Source organism: Vulpes vulpes, chromosome 16 (genome assembly GCF_048418805.1).
Source record: "Vulpes vulpes isolate BD-2025 chromosome 16, VulVul3, whole genome shotgun sequence".
Taxonomy (NCBI): Eukaryota; Metazoa; Chordata; class Mammalia; order Carnivora; family Canidae; genus Vulpes; species Vulpes vulpes.
Window position 1 is genome coordinate 33,018,071 of NC_132795.1, and position 16,917 is coordinate 33,034,987.

General features: G+C 45.4%; 1 protein-coding gene across 50 annotated transcripts in view; it reads right to left on the reverse strand.

Moving 5' to 3' along the window:
• Positions 1-16,917, reverse strand: part of R3HDM2 (R3H domain containing 2) — a 155,641-nt gene that overhangs the window by 6,325 nt on the left and 132,399 nt on the right. For 37 of the 50 annotated variants that reach the window (XM_072741807.1, XM_072741798.1, XM_072741793.1 and 34 more), the window contains 8 exons: positions 15,654-15,886; positions 13,637-13,812; positions 9,658-9,759; positions 7,498-7,740; positions 6,454-6,580; positions 6,056-6,216; positions 5,424-5,578; positions 3,998-4,098 (listed from right to left, as the gene is read on the reverse strand). In XM_072741807.1, the coding sequence (XP_072597908.1) occupies positions 3,998-4,098; positions 5,424-5,578; positions 6,056-6,216; positions 6,454-6,580; positions 7,498-7,740; positions 9,658-9,759; positions 13,637-13,812; positions 15,654-15,886 (1,298 nt within the window). The remainder of the gene's footprint in view (positions 1-3,997; positions 4,099-5,423; positions 5,579-6,055; positions 6,217-6,453; positions 6,581-7,497; positions 7,741-9,657; positions 9,760-13,636; positions 13,813-15,653; positions 15,887-16,917) is intronic. The other 13 variants (XM_072741813.1, XM_072741811.1, XM_072741801.1 and 10 more) reach the window with 1 other exon arrangement.

Here is a 16,917-nt window from a genome sequence, read left to right on the forward strand (position 1 = left end):
GTGGCCAGCTTGAAAGCCTGCTGCAATGCTGCCGTTTTCATGGCTCAGTGCTCTGAGGTTGCCACTGCTGCCGCCGTCACATTGCTTCCTGTGACGGGAAATGTTGCAGCCTCTGCCCTGGGCACCAGTCATGCTGGGAAGTGACTATGATTGCTTTTCTCAGGTAGCATCGGTCAAAGGCAAGGAAAAGAAGCGGCGGGAGGCTGGAGAGAGCAGCTCAGGAGACACAGCATCTGTCATACCCTGTTCTCCAGTCAATTTGTGGCCCCCACCCTCTGGGTTCATCTAATCAGAGAGCACAAATACTCAGAGCGACAGGCTCGCCTCTCCCCATCCTCTGCCACAGGGGACAGGGTATTCATCAGCGTGGCTTGTAGAAGGGCCACCAGAAAATCGAACAGTTGTGGAGTGTCATGCATTTAACAACTCCCCCCCTTACTATAGTTGCTCTGGGCATTTTCTTTCCCCATCCTAAGAGCCCCACCTGCTCCAACATCCTCCACCAACAAAATTGCAATTGACCTTATTCAAACACCTCATTGCTACCTGAGGGGGCCAACGCAAAAATAATCAAATCTACAGCTTTCTAGAAGGCAGCTCATAATCTGAAGCTAGTGCCTCAGGCCAGGAAAGAGTAGGGGGGGACATGTGAGTGTGTAGGGTGTGGGCATAAGCAAGGCAGTGGAAGCTCTTTCTAATACCAACATGAGCCATAAGGAGCTATTAGAGGGCTCAAGGGGAGGGGGAATGACAACAAAGTCCTCATATTATTTTCTCTAATCTTGACAAAAACAAAGCCAGGGTTTTCAGTCCCAGCATTAGTCCTCCCCACACTGAGCCCTCCCCCACTGGCCTGGAGCATTGTTCCTTCACTCAGCCAGGACACAGAGCACTAGGCTGATGAGCTGATTTTTATGCTTCTCTTCCTCAAGCCAAAAGCAGGTGGCATCCGTTAACAGCTGAACTGTCGCTACTTCTTAATGGACATGGCAATAAAAAAAAAAAGGGGGGGAAAGAAAAGAAGAAAAGAAAGAAAGAAAGAAAGAAAGAAAGAAAGAAAGAAAGAAAGAAAGAAAGAAAGAAAGAAAGAAAGAAAGAAAGAAAGAAAGAAAGAAAGAAAGAAAGAAAGAAAGAGAAGAGAAGAGAAGAGAAGAGAAGAGAAAAACCACCCCAGTGACAGCACTTTCACATAATCAGGTTGGGGGAGGAGCCTGGGTTGAAGTGGGAAGGGGGAGAGGGGGGCTGAATAAGGAAATCAATTTCAGCCTGAAAGCTCTGAAAGGAGAGGGGATGTGTGAATGGCTTTTTAAGTGGCATCATTAAACCTGGGCAGAAAGGTCGATTGGGCAGAGCAAACCGCATAAATACAAACAGATGACATTTATGTCTAGCAGAATTGGTTTTTGTTTAGTTTTTTTTTTTTTTTTTTTTTTAAATCACTGAGGTAGAAGACTGATAAAGCTTCTTCCTTACCACCAGGAATCAAATCTATGGAAAGGAACGTCCAGAGAAAGAATATCCACAGGCATCTTTCTCATATTAGAACAGGATACAATCCAACAGTATCTTAGTGTTTTTCCCCTTTTTTGGTGAAGGAGAGGAATATCTTCAGGGAGTGGGAGAGAAAAGAGTTACTTTCAGCTTTGGAATCCCCTCAGCTACAAAATGAGCCAGTAAGTATGTGAGAGGCTATTTCTGTATATACCTTACTCTGGCCATGGTGCTGTGTCACTGTGAGTTGGGAGTCTGTGTATATGTATCCCAGCCATTTCAGGTCTGTGTGCATCCTCCCCAAAAAGCACCTCTGGAGAAACCTCAAGGGACCTATGGGCCATCATCTTAGTGGGAAGAAAAGTGTTTCCTGACGAGATAGTGCTGTCTAATATCACAGCGGAGGAATTAAGGTCCAGGCCTGGGAGTAAACTGGACAACTACAAAAATGTATTAATAAGCCAGAACAGTTGTTCCAGGAACAGCCAATCTTAATCCCTGCCTTTATTTTTGGAAAAGTGACCATGTTGCTACATGGGAGAAGGGCGGGTGACTGTCCTCTGAAGGTGACATAGCAGTCCTTGTGGGCTATGCTGGCTTTCTATCTTCCCAGTAAAGGGTAAACTGGAAAGGAAGGAAGAAGCAGCACTTCTTTTCTTCCAGCTCCTCTTATATTTCCATAAGCTGAGATTGAAGAGTTTTGAAATCAATGATAAGGTGAATATGGTCTCTTAGATGACATGGGTGGAACAGAGGGTTCCATCACCTAGGAAGAGTACAAGGGATCAGTTAGAGAGGCCTAGAATCAATCAGGGCAGCCTGGAAGAAAGGACATGTAACAGGAAATTCCAAAGAAGTAAGGGAACCAGATGATGAAGAGGGCTTCTTCCATTTCTGTTGATTTGGGAAGAGCACAGATGACCTCCTTCCAATACCAGCCCAGATATCTAGTGCTGCCAACTTTCAGAATAATAGCTGTTCCAGTTTGCTTAACCTAGCACTAAGTCCAGAGTAGATAGTAAAAAAATTCTTCTTACTTGCTTTGTTTCTGATTCAAAGAATTTGTATTTGAAGATGAAGAGATACAACCCCAGAGACCCAGTACATATACTAAGATACCACTAAGGATTCATATAAAAATGCACATACAAGCATACCCATATGCACATGCACACAGTTGTTTTAACAAACAAGAGAAAATGCCCTGCAGTAGCAAGCACCACCAGAGGCTACAGCGGTTCTTGGAGCTGGCTTCTACAATTTCCATATCCCGCTGGGAATTTCAGGTCAAGTGCCCCTGGCGGACACTAGGAGAAACAACTAGAGAAACTAGTAATGTAATAAAGGGTAAAAGGCTATTGAATTTAAAACCTCAGCCTATGAGAGAACCATGTTCGATCTGAAAGAAGGCAGAAGTCATTATTCCTTGAAGGTAACTGATCATGTCTTATGAGCGAGACTAATTCTGGAATCCACTCCACAGCATCTAACATGGATGGTGCAAAAACTTAGGTGAAAATCTTATTTCTAAAATGGAAAACTGTCAAAATACTTCCCTCTCACCAGAAGAGGGCACTCTGATATTCCCACAATGGACGAGTGGGGATGGTTGGAGGCTGCACTAAGCCACGTCTCCCCTTCCCCCACCAGAGAACCCCTGAAGTTGCTTTAGCTGCAGTGTAATGCTGTGTCAAGGTGGGGGAAAAGGGCAACAAACAAGGGTACCTGTACTTGGGATGTTGGGAGAATTACTGGCAAAGGCAGAAAATGAGAGGCTGCATGGCACCAGCCTATTCACCTAACAGTTGCCCTTCCTTTAGCTATTGAACATGATATCCATTTATTTTCCACTGGAAGGAAAGGAATAGAGTACAGAGACTTGTTGAAAGTGTGATATTGAGCATGTAGCATGGGTTATGAAAAGGCAAAAGACCCAAGTTCAAGGTCTAGGATCATGACCTCAGGCAAGTCATTTATCCTCTTTGAGTCTTAAATCTTGTCTTCATAGAGTTGTGGTTGAGAATTAGAATGACACAATGTATGTGAGCACATAAGAAAAACTGCCAAACAAATCTAAAATATGACTTAAAAAGCATTTTATCAGCCTCCCTTACACTCCCAACAGAAAAGTAAAGCTGTCTGTAGGAAAAATGAGGGCAGGAGACAGAAGTAAGCACTTTGTGTCTCAAAGGCATGGGAGTAGTGACTGTAATGCTGGATTCAGGGAGGAAAAAAAAAAAAGCAAAAAAACAAAGAAAGAAAACAAAGAACCCAATGAAGGATGCTTCCCAGGAATGGAGATAGGACAACCAGCCTCACCTCTCAACAGGTCAACCTCAGCACCTCTGGAAAACACCATCAGGACTGGTCTTTCCTTGTGGCGGCCTTATAGCTGGGGACAGAGCCAATCCCTGAACTAACTCTTTTGTTGTTCCCAGCTCTAGAGCACAAGTCTTCCAGCAGTGTTTGTGCATGCCGGTACCCAAGACCTCCCAAGTCCTCTTACCTGAGTACTGCTGTGGCATCTGTGGTGGGCTGCAGGGAGAGGGAGACTGAGGCATCTGGTACTGCTCAGAGCCGGGAGGTTGCAGAAACCCCACGGAAGGGCTGGGGGATGAAGAGAGTAGTGTTAAAGTATCAGAGGGAGGAGCACAGCTCCTGGCAAACAGCTGCTGCTTCCCAGGCCTCCCCTGTGGGAAGCAGAGGCAGCAGCCAGTCATTCCCAGACCAATTTGCCATGCAATTTCTAAAATCACTCATCAGTTCAAAGTTAATTATATATATTTGTACTTGATCATCTTTCAATTAGAAAGCTGCTAATCAGTGCTACAGATGGAATGTTAGTGACACATGCTCTTTCCAACAGTGTGGAAACACCAGACACATACACGTGCACACATGCATATACACATACACACTCTCTGAGAAACACAAAGTGCCAGAAACAGACACACAGTGCTAGAGAGAGATGGGTAAAAAGAACTAAGGAAGGCAGCCCGGGTGGCTCAGCGGTTTAGCCCGCCTTCAGCCCAGGGTGTGATCCTGGAGACCCAGGATGAGTCCCCCGTCAGGCTCCCTGCATGGAGCCTGCTTCTCCCTCTGCCTGTGTCTCTGCACCTCTGTGTGTGTATGTGTCTCATGAATAAATAAATAAAATCTTAAAAAAAATAACTAAGGAGGTGTCTGATTCAGGATATTTATGCAATGGCAAACAGCGTTACCTAAAGTCAAAGGGTGAACACCCCCCAATACTCAAGATAACGGGGAGAAATACACACAAAAAGAAGTAAACACAGACACTGAGAGAAACACACAGAAATACATACAAGTAGGCCCAGACCTGACTTCCAGTTCCAGGTCTAATTCTAACTAGCTGGTTGACTTTGAGTAAATTTCTTAATCTCCCTAGCTGGAATTTTCTCATTTGTAAAAGAAGGGAGAAAAATGAAACGAGGGGAGTAGACTAAATATTTCTAAGGTGGCTTCTACCTCTAAAATTCTATCAGCTACTACCTATACTAAGATATATATAGAAATAGACATATAGAAATAGACCATCTGAGATTCATCCATGAATATAAAGTACACAGAAAAAATTACATATATATACTCCAAACTTCTTTTAATGATGAACAGTCTCTATCTTAGGGGTTGCCGTGTGTGTGTGCGTGTTTAGAACTATGGTTCTAAATCCCACTGATAAAAAAAAATGGGGGACATCATACAGCCTCTGTCTCTGAAGCAGAAATTTTTTTTGTTGAGCTCTTATTTAAATGTCAACACACCAAGGAGAAAAGAAGAATGACCTCCTTCATATTCTACCTGTTTTAGGGTACCACTGGAATCTTTACCCCTGCCTTTCTTTTCTTAGGTCAGTGGAAAGTTCCTGAAGGTCTATGGGAAATGTGCCCCGACTCTCTGGGAGTCCTCACCTCGTACCATTCTGCTGAGCCGGTGGGATCACACTGTAGTACACTGGTACGCCCCCTGTGGGGAGGCCCCCTTGCACAGACTGGCTCGCAGGGACCAGCATGGGTTGCTGGAAAGGCGGCTGGACCACATTTTGCGAGTCATTACCCACTGGGACCTGGGTAGAGATGAGAAGATAATGACCACTTATACTCCCAATGAGCTCATCCAAAGAATGGCCAAGTAAGTCATCACTAGACCAGGACACTGACTTCATTCCCTTCCTTTACACACTCCTCCTACTCTCCTCCTCTGCCTAAAGAAAATGTATACAGAGCTATCTGTACTTCTCTCTTCTCCAAACACCTCCTTTGAACATTCTGATGTAGGGAAATGATCCTGATTTCCTTTAGATCCTACTTTTCTGGGCCATATACTCATTTGCATGGCTGTATAAAGACCAAACAATTTAATTAAAGATAATCTTCTCCAACTCTCTGGGCTTTATCTCAGGAGAAAAAACACATACAAATTCTAGGGGGAAAGTGAACAGTATTTTAGTGTTGGAGTTGTCACACTGGATGACGTGGGAGACTGTCTTCCTTTTCCTCATCCCAAGGACTGGGTGATCTTTCCCAGTGCAGAATGCACCCACTTGGTAAGAAGGCAGTGGAGTGTACTGAACCACCAGGCCTTGCATCTGGCCCCCCATGCTGCTCCTCTGGTTGCTGAGCAGGCCCTGGTTCTGTGGCTGCTGGACCCCAATCATGCCTTGGTAAGCCGCCTGCTGCTGGTTAGGCATCATGGGCTGTAAACCTAGGGATAGGCAAGGCAGAGAAGACATTAGTATGGTCTCAACAATGTTTAGGAGGTCACACTCTCAGTAATTTTCTTCCATCTATTTTACCTTTTATTTTTCTGGAGATCCTGGGTCCCTCTTGGGGCTAATCATTCCTGTGTCTTTTTTTTGTTTTTAAAGGAAGGTACTTCTCTCTTTCCCAGTCTCTGCCCTTCCCCTAGTCACTGCTTCCCTACCCCAGCAGTTCCTCTTACCAGGCTGCTGGGATGGCTGAGGCAGCTGTTGACCACGTTGGGGGCTATAGGCCACCGGGTGAGAAAGAGGTCGATATTGCTGGTTGGAGTTAGGATACTGTCCAGGGGGATAGTAAGAAACCTGGATCTATGGTGAGAGGAAATAGATATGTGAGAGGGTCCCTTAAATTCAACCCCAACATCTCCAACTATAAAATGCACAAGGGTTGGGGCACCTGGGTGACTCAGTTGGTTAACCATCCAACTCTTGTTTCTGCTCAGGTCATGATTCAGGGTCATGAGATCAAGCTTATGTTGGGCTCTGCACTCAGCATGGAGTCTGCCTGAGATTCTCCCTCTCCCTCTGCCCACCGCCCCCACTCCCAACCAATTAATACATGCATGCAGGCAACAGAGTCAATGGCCAGAAATCTGTAAATAGACATATTTTGAACCTGCAATTGGAACATTAATATATGGGTTTTTTTTCAGATTTTATTTATTTATTCATGAGAGAGAGAGAGAGAGAGAGAGAGAGAGGCAGAGACATAGGCAGAGAGAGAAGCAGGCTCCATGCAGGGAGCCTGACGTGGGACTTGATCCTGGGTCTCCAGGATCACACCCCAGACCGAAGGCAGGCACTAAACCACTGATCCACCAGGGCTGCCCCTAATATACAGTTTAAAACAAAATGGGAATGATTTATGTTATATAGAAGGATGACCTTCTGACTAAAAAGACAATTCTCAAGTACAAAGTGGGGAAATGGAAGTGGGGATAGGTATCACCTTTGATCTACCTAAACTACGGGAAGAAAGAAGGATTATAATAGCAGACAAACGGGATCCCTGGGTGGCACAGCGGTTTAGCGCCTGCCTTTGGCCCAGGGCGCGATCCTGGAGATCCGGGATCGAATCCCACGTCGGGCTCCTGGTGCATGGAGCCTGCTTCTCCCTCTGCCTGTGTCTCTGCCCCTCTCTCTCTCTGTGTGACTATCATAAGAAAAAAAAAATAATAGCAGACAAACTGAATGAGTGCTTTAAGCTGGGAACTCATGCTGCTCACCTGTTGAGGGGGCTGCATATAGCCCTGGGGCGGCAGGACTTGCTGAGTAGGTGGCGCATGGCTAGAAGGGGAATAGTTGGACGTGGGGAGGGGCTGTCCCGTCGAAGCCATGATGAAGCTAGTCTGCTGAGGGTGCTGGGAGATAAGTGGGGGCTGGAACAGAGCTGAAGATGGGTCAGCTGCTTCAGTAGAACCTTGGCGGCTAAGGCTCATTTGTCCAAAGGGGTTGCTGAGGTCATCTGCCTGTTGAGACAGCAAGGGAGACTTGAGGACTCAGGTCCTATCAAGGCCTTGTATTTGGCTTAAACACAAAGACAGATAGACAGACAGAAATAACAACCCTCTCTATAGTCTTTTTTACTGACACCAATTTGGGATACTCCTGCCTCCATTCCCTGGGAGGTACCTTTTAGCCCTCAACCTCTGTCATGTGGTGTTTGAAACTGCTGTCAACTCGGGGCATCTGACTGGCTCAGTCTATAGAGCATGTGGCTCTTGATCTTGGGGTTGTGAGTTCAAGCTCCACATTGGGTGTGGAGTTATTTAAAAATAAAATCTTTAAAAAAATTGTTATTAACTGAACAGGTGTTTAAAGACCAACTCCAGAACCAGACTCCTTACCACATATGAGTAACGATGGCCACTTTCACTATGACTTTTATTAGAATTAGTCCTGGAGAGATGGGAGCAACAACACAACTTTCTATATATAGAAAAGTAGAAAAGACAGGACAAACTAATGGATTAAAAAAAAAAGATTCTAAGTCCTTCTCTATTTCCTGTCTTCCTCATATCTCCAACTATACAAAAGGCTCTATGTTGCTGTTTTTATAATAAAAGACCTAGCTAACACCTTGAGTGGACTAGGGATGGCTAGGTTCATGTGGATTCCCAGCTTTGCCTATGTAGTGAAGGGACTGGTGGGCTCCGCTTCCTGCTGCTTATTTCCTTACCCCCTCCTCTCGAGGTCATTTCCACCTCTGTTCTCTGACACTTGCCTAGAGTTCTCCTGCCCTTCAGGAACCACTTCCAATTCTCACCTCTGAAAGAGGCCAGGATGAGTGGCTGAGCTGGAGGGCAAGGAGACTGACATGCTAGTCTGTAATTGCCTCCTCTCTCAGCCCTCTTCTCTAGGCAGCAAGAGAGACAGTGGTCCGCTGCTCACTTGTATGATGATAGGTCAGAATTTGTTAGCTTCCTCATTCCTTCTGTTTCCCGGATAGTAATACACACACACACACACACACACACACACACACACACACACACACGGCAACCCCTAAGTAGGAATTCTTTTGAAAAAGAAACTAGTAGAAAGAAAAGACAGTGCTTTCCTGTGGTTTCACTTATTTTCAGGAATCTGATCAAGTTAGCTGTTTTGCTACCTTAGTGAGCAGGAAGAGATGACAAGAGGACTGGACTGCAGATTATTTTGAAGTCCATGTTCCAAAACTTTTCAGAATGGAGATGAGAGGTGGAAGCAAAGAGTGGATTCTAGTGAAAACTCAGATGGTGTGATTCACACACACACACACACACACACACACACACACACACACACACACACCCAGGGCTCTCATAACCATGATAGAAGTTATCAACTATGAGGTAAATCAGGTCTTCACAGGATTTGTAGTCTGGGTACAAACAATTTAAAGAGCATGTGTTATGCAGTAGAAGTGGCTATTTTTTATATAAAATAACACAGTAAGATAGAGGAACATTTTAAATTTTTACCAGTGATGCCAGAGAAATCTGCAATTGTGTTTTTATCTTCAAAGGAAATTACAGAAAACCATCCTATACAGGATAAATTGGGTTCTTCAAACATGTCCGGGGAGAAGAGGAGATGAAAGATGCACATAGGAGAGAGACGAGGAGCCCAGGTTAGAGCAACACCCAATTTTGTCCCCCTCCTGAAACTCAGGGGGAACTCAGTGCTACTCTCTGTCTTACATTTAGACATCTTTCCATGCCTGAAGTGCTGTGATAAGGCCACTAGAATATAGTGCAGCCTGTGCTAGCCATTTGCTCTAGAAGAAATACCTTTTAACATGGCTATCCAAAAAGTGCAATTGCTTTGTCCCAGATGGACCCCACAGACATACCACAGATACAGGCCATACATGGACATGACAAAAAGGGGAACAGAGTTTATACCATGTTGTACTGCTGGGGCGGAGAGACTGGCAGAAGGACTTGGGGACAGGAGCCTGGAGAGAACTGAACAGACTGCGGAGAGGGCTGCAGAGCCGGGACTGGCTGTGGACCAGCAGAGAGACATGTGGAACAGGGAAGAGAAAAGGGAGGTATGGGGAGAGGCAGGGGCAGGGGAGCAGAGGCAGGGAGGGAAAGGGGAGGAACAAGAAGATTAATCATAAAAAAAAATGTCACATGAAGAGCAAGGCTGCTGAGCAGACTGGAGAGCAAGCCCAGGATAGCTTGTGGCTTTCGTTATCTCTAACAAATAAGCAATCTCTCCTTATCAGGAGAGACCCTTGGCAGTGCACTCCACCTCGTTAGCTACTGAGAACTCTGCAGCTGTTGTGAGCAATCTTAGGACTCTCAGGCCCAATGTCTCCTGCCTGGTTCCAAACACAGCTTTTTCCAAAGCATTTTTTCTGAACCCACGATTCCCGGGGAGCATGATCGTAACCCTCCTGAATGCCCACTTGAGAAGGAATTCCTACTCCTATGGAGGGGGGGGGGTCATCTAAGGTTGGCTCACTTTCCTAGCCACGCTCCTGATTTCACACCACAGCTCTCCCGGAGGAAGTGCTCATTCACAAGGATCCTCTCCCTCCTGAGGGTGGAGAAGGAACAAACAGCCAGTTCACGCCTGGTTCTAGCTACTTCTTCCTGCTCCATGATTGTTCTGTGCTCCTCCAGGCTGTGAGGGCAGTATGAAAAATGCCCCCATGAGCAAACAGGGAGAGATTTGGAATAAAATATAAATAGCTTTGCTGTAGCTTTTGTTCCTTCAGTCCCTTCACTAGCCTCAAGCAGGAAGATTTGTTTATAAGGAACATGATGTGTTCTAAACCAACTAATGGAGAGTTCTTTTTTCTGTCTCTTTTCTTCCCCTCCAGCCATTTCAATCACCTCTCCTGGAGAACTGGTTCTCCAGCTGTAGCCCCTGGTGGTAGATGGGGTGGGAGAAAGGAGAGAGGCTAGGGAAGAGGGGGAAATAACGTTTATATATATTGTCTCATTTACATATGGTTCTCATTACAGACTCAAAATAATCCATAGGGAGATGTGATAACTTGTATTTGCAGTGAAGATAGTAAGGCTCAGAGGAATTCAATCACACATCCAGATCACACAGCTAACACGGCAGAGCTGGGATGGGAACATAGTTTGGCCTATGTTCCCATAGGAAAGAATATACTCTTTCTCCTCCACTCTAACAGTAGAGAGCTGGTAAATGAAGAAGTTGAACAAACATTTTTTTCGTTTGTATGATTCTCCTCCCTCCTTTCAAATTTAGAGGTATGGAGGACCAAGCGCTCAATATCATCATTATAGCACCTGTAGTAAACTCCCAGCTATCCTGGCATAACCAATTTTTGGAAGCCAGTCTCATTTCAAATATGATTTTGGGCCAGGCTGCTCAGCATGATTTACTTGTGCTGGTAGCTTTTTAAACCCATTTTCTATTATCCTAATCCTCTTCTTTCTCTTGGGAGAGGATCTATTGTGCTTCAGGTCTTATATCCAGGGGAGAAGGGGTCGCACAGGTATAGCTGCCTATTTCTTCACATTTCTGAGTTCTTAGTCCAAAAAAGAGGAAAGAAACGATGCTCCTCTCTTAGGCCTCTTCTGACTGAGGAAGGGTAATGGTAAAAGTAGGTGTCTCGGTGCTATTTCCCCACCACTATCCTCAGCTATAGTTCTCAGAGAATCTCAAACTCCTGGGCCAGGGAACTTCAAAAAACCATGGGGAAGCCAAAGACTGGCCCTAAGGGATATGACTGCCACCTGCTGGTGAATTCCGGGTTAGATAACTGGCTCTCAGCTGACTAGACTCCCAGAAGCCTCCCTCTCGAGAGGTCCACGTCACCTCAGGTAAATAGGGCAAAAGGTACCCATTGGTCCTTTAATCCTCAGCCTCACCCGTTGGTTTCCTGTGTTCTACTGACACATGATAGGGAGGTCTGCTCTGACAGTGGAGGCCTGCCAAGAAAGGAAAGTTTAGCATAGTTTAGCCAGCACCATTCCCCGGCCTGCTGCAAATGGCTCTTGCTACAAATTTCTAAGGGAACAGAATCTGTAAGGAATAATGCTTCCCTGTTTCTAAACTACAGGGCCTAACCTAGTACTATATATCCTGCAGGAGATCAGTCAATACCAATGACTGACCCGCTGACCCTTGTGATCCAGAAGCAGGGCCAAAATCTGAGTAAAAGTTTGGAATTCAGGGCCAGTCACCTAAACACCCTAAAATTTTTTTCAGTCCCAAATGGTTATTCCTGTTATCTCTTTATTCTCCTCCCACTCTTGTTGTCTGTTTCTAGATATGGAGGGAAGGAGGAGCCAGATGAAGACTAAGAGGGAGAAAAGGGAACAAGACTGTATTAAAATACACACATATTAGAAAACTCAAATACTGCGACCTTAGAAAAGTGAAGCAGGCACAGAAGCACAGCAGGAGATAGCCAGAGAGAGAGAGAGTCATATCGACTTACAGGTCTGAATGAAGACACAAACAGGGAAAGTACACACACATGCCACACTTTAGTATGGAGCGATATAAGCTGATATGAATGGGACTTAATGAGGCAGACAATGGTAGAACAAGAATGAAAGTAACGACTACAGAGAAACTGATTTAGGGACCAAGATAAAGGCCTGGAATGATTTGCATGTGGATTATATTAAGACACAAAGCAGGGTTTCCTAGATCACCACAATATCAGAATGGGGTAATACTGGGCCATCCTGGGCTCCTTAAGTCTAGTTTCCAGTTCCTGGGGAATGCATGCCTGCGATTTACTTGTGTTACCTACAGAAGAGACAGATCTGAGGCCAAGCTGGACTAACGGAGCACAGAGGTGAGGAAGCCTGGGAGGTGAAATGAGAAAAACTGCAGTGGCAGAGTGCAGACAGGGGCTTCCCAACTAGCAGAGAGCACCACCAAGGATAACCTGGGACAGAGAATGGGCTCCACCCATGGGCAGCTCTATTCATGGAAAAAAAGATAAGTGAGGCACTCAAAATAGCTCTCCTCAGAGTATTAAGGATACTTAAACCTAGAACATTAGGGCAGCCTGGATGGCTCAGCGGTTTAGAGTCGCCTTCGGCCCAGGGTTTGATCCTGGGGACCCGGGATCAGGTCCCGCGTCAGGCTTCCTGCATGGAGCCTGCTTCTCCCTCTGCCTGTGTCTCTGCCTCTCTCTCTCTATATATATATATCTGTCTCTCATGAATAAGTAAGTAAAATCTTAAAAAAAAAAAAAAAACCTAGAACATTAATGCTTTAGTTTAGAATAGGGACTAATGCTGATGCTGATGACTTGTATGACCTTCACAAAAATAAAACTACACCAAAACCTTACTTGGTGTCAACCTCTTATCAGTCTAACAACAGAAGGATACAGAGCTCTTTCACCGCACAGAAAACAAAGAACAACTTTGGGAGGTTTTGTCCCTTATGGGTTATATATGGCAGGGGTCTTGAGTATATTTCCTTTCCTCAAACCCCAACTCCTACATATGTGTTATTGTTTCAATATGAACACATTCACATGAACACATTCACAGTCAGTTATGGTGGGAGCTGTGATCTTTTCAAGCTCTATATATGGATACAGTGAATAAAATTGTCTTGCTAATTACACAGGACGTAGAGGGAGATGGGGTACAGCAGAAATGTGGAACAGGGTAAAAGATCCCACTGGCAATTCTCAGGAAGAAAAGAAACAGAAAGCAAAAAGTCCCAGGCTGACTCTAACAGCATTTTGGTCAAACCCTTGCCCTTACTCTTCTTTCCCCACAACTAACAAACAAGAAACGAGGAGGAGGGAGTGGCAGGTCTCCAACAGATCTTTCCTGCCACCCACAGCATAACAGACATGACTGTACTTCCAGAGCTTTCTTGAATGGGAGCAGAGGGGGCTCACACTGAGTGGTGACTCACCTGTGAGATCATGTGATTATTCAAGGGTGGCTGTTGCTGAGGCGTGGGTGGAAGAGCAGGAAGTTGCGGCTGCTGTGGCTGCTGTGGCTGCTGCTGGGCAGTACAAGGGAGAAGGCCCCGGACAGACTGGGATGAGGTGACCTGGTTGCACACTTCTGGGGCACCTAGCGCCACACCTAAGGCAAAGAGGAGACCCATCAAGAGTTGTAAGCGCCAGCCATGAACATGCCACCCTTGGAGACACAGGGCTCTACTCCTTCCCTGCTTCTTTGCCTCACTTCCCTCCTGTCCATTCCCCCAGTCTTGGGAAAATCCATGCCTGAGCACTAATGCATTTCAGCTGCCCTTCTGATGGGAATCCTCATCTTAGCAGGTTTCTGCTTCCCAGGGACAGTAAACACCTTTCCCATCGATGCTGGATGCTGGAATTGAACAAAATTTGAGGCTGCCAAGGCACCTCCCCTGAAGTACCTAGAATCTGTCCATCATGACTAGACAACTGAAAACATAAACGTGTGCTTCCTGGAAAGGTGTAGATTCCTAGTCCCTTAAGAGACCTTATTTCTTTCTGATTTCTTCTCCACTTGCGGTATTTCATAAAAGTTGCTGAGGGGGCAATCTTGCCTCTCCAAGCACTTGCCTGTGCACACACAGAAGCACAATTGTCACCCAACTATTCTCATTTCCAGCCTCTCTAAGCCATGCATGCCTTTCACATAAAATACTTTTACTATTTGCTGTGTGCTGGGCATTGTATAATGAACTGAGAACACAAAGGTGAGTCCTTGGCCTTATGCAGCACAGGATCTTTTGACTGGAGATGCACACTCACACAATTACAATCTGATAAGGAAGGATAAGGGTCACATTGGTGATATGAACAAAGTTCTCTGGCAGCAAAGATGAGGAAGTAGTAACTCACTTAAAGAAGTGAGTGGAGAAATGGATTTGAAGGATGAAAAGAAGGCTTGTCAGACCAAGAGGGGATGAAGCTATTACCATATTCAAGAAGTGGCTGGAGGGCAAGAGGAAGAAGGATATCTGGAAGCAAGACTAAAGTGGCAAGCGGGGGTCAGGAAGAAATGCTGCATTAGGTCATTTGGATTTTATTATACAGGGAATACAGAAACATGAACATTTTTAAAAAGAGGACTGACATGATAAGATCTATGTTTTAGATTGGAAAACTGACTCTAAAAAGGATAGAGCAGGGAAACCAGCTTGGGGGCTAGTGCCATAATTAAATAAAAGAAGACAAAGGCCCAAATAAAAGCAGAGGCAGTGCGGTTAGAGAGGAGATAACAGAAAAGGGCAGTAGAGACCCAATAGAGATCTTCACGACTACTGAGGTCTTCTGAGGACAAGACCTACAGAACTTCTGGGATGAGAGGCAAGAATTTTTTAGAGGCAGGAGGGTGAAATGAGGGCCACTGGGTATAAAGACCTGAATACCCCCTGCTAAGAGCACAGGAGGAATAGATGGAGAAGGTTACACAGAATGTCAGGAGAGCTGAAAGGTGGTTACAGGGCTGGCATGTGGAACATATGCTCCTTCTCAGTGACTGGGCTCTAGAGGAGCAGTCACAGCATTTCTTGCAGTTCTGGCCTATTGGTTGCTACCAACTGATTATAAATAGCTGAACTCTAAGGGTTTTTTCTGCTCTACCAACCCTCTATAATCTGAGAGGTCACAGAATGAGAGCATTATCATTCTCATCCTAGTATATAACCTGAACTTGGGCTGACAAGGATGTCTAACCTTGGTCAGAATGAAGATAAAATAATCTAATCCCATACTTTGTTTGTTTGTAATTAGGGGAAAAGATATGAAAGAAAATCAGAGGGGGGAATTAAAAAAACAGTGGGTCCAAGAAATCAAATTTTTCCTCATGGGGCTGTGTTAGTTTTTCAGGATACTATCCTGGACAAGTGTTTTGTTAGAAGTAAACATCACTGATGTTTTGCAGAAGACAAGCAAGGAATGATGAGCATGACACGAAGGACAGAAGCTGAGTACCTGGCCTGGAGATCCTTCCTGCACTGCCACCTTTACTGCTCCCGATGCTGTCCCCTCGGGTGAGGATAGAGATTCCACTGAAGCTGCTGGCTTTGGTGACAGGGGGCCGCATGCTCCGGACAGAGCCATCAGAGTCTGTGCTGCTCCAAGGCCGTGGCTCCAGGGATTTGAGTTCGCTGTCTGTGCTGCTTTGGCGGCTACTTGAGGTTCGACTGGGCCCCTCACGGTTCCCCCTGCAGAGACCACAGCGGTCAGAGCACCCCCCACCTACCACTTCAGCAGAAGAGCTAGGAGAGAGTTCATTTCTATTCTTTCAACGACAAAGGAGGGGTGAAGGTTGGGAGGAGGATGGACACCGATTTCTGGTTAGTTGGTTGGCCAACCACGACTTGCTGGGAGCAGACAGAGCAAGATCCAGTACAGTAACAAAGAACACAGAGGCAAATCTGGAAGACAGTGCACTGGCGACTAATTCAATACATCAGACCAGAGGTGGATGGGAAACCATATACATGATGCTGAGATTGGCTGTGGTCTTTTCCCCTGCCCCCGCAGGGATCCCACACATGCAGGAGATAGTGGGGAGCAGAGAGGTACCACCTCCTTCTAGGAGTTCTTAAAACAAAAGGGCTCTTGGAAGTTCCTACTGCTACAAGGCAGGGGTAGCCAAGACATGGATAAGTATAACAGATCTTCCATATAACACATGTCAAAGCCAGCAGAGGTACCACTTTTCCAAGGGTGGGAAGAGGAGTATAGATTAATGGGGTATTCTGGAAAACTTAGTCTGACAGTATGAAATTGACCCAACCTGTCTGTGGAAATTCTGTGTTGGTATCTGGGAACAACTGGTTCCAGGGTCTCTAAGGGCTAGTCTTCAACATTATCAAGCAAATATGCCCTTGGGACCTAGGATGGCAAGGAGCAGGGGCTGGTTGCGCCTAGTTGCTGCCATATTAACAATCCTATTGCCCTAGGCAAAGCACAAGGCTATTGAGAAAAAGGACTTCTCTCTTATTTTGCTCTGGAAACATCAGGGTTATCCTGATGCTATAATTACTGTCTATGATTATAAACACTTGTACCCTGGATGGGACTGACCTAAAACCCTCAAGTCTTATTGAGCCTCCACTGCTTCTTAATCAATAAACAACCAAGAACCAGGAATTTTCCTTTCCTATCTCCCACCCCCAACAATTACTGACCTAAAGAAACCAAATGACAATTACAAAGATTTTGGTATATGTACTGGGGTGCCGGTGAG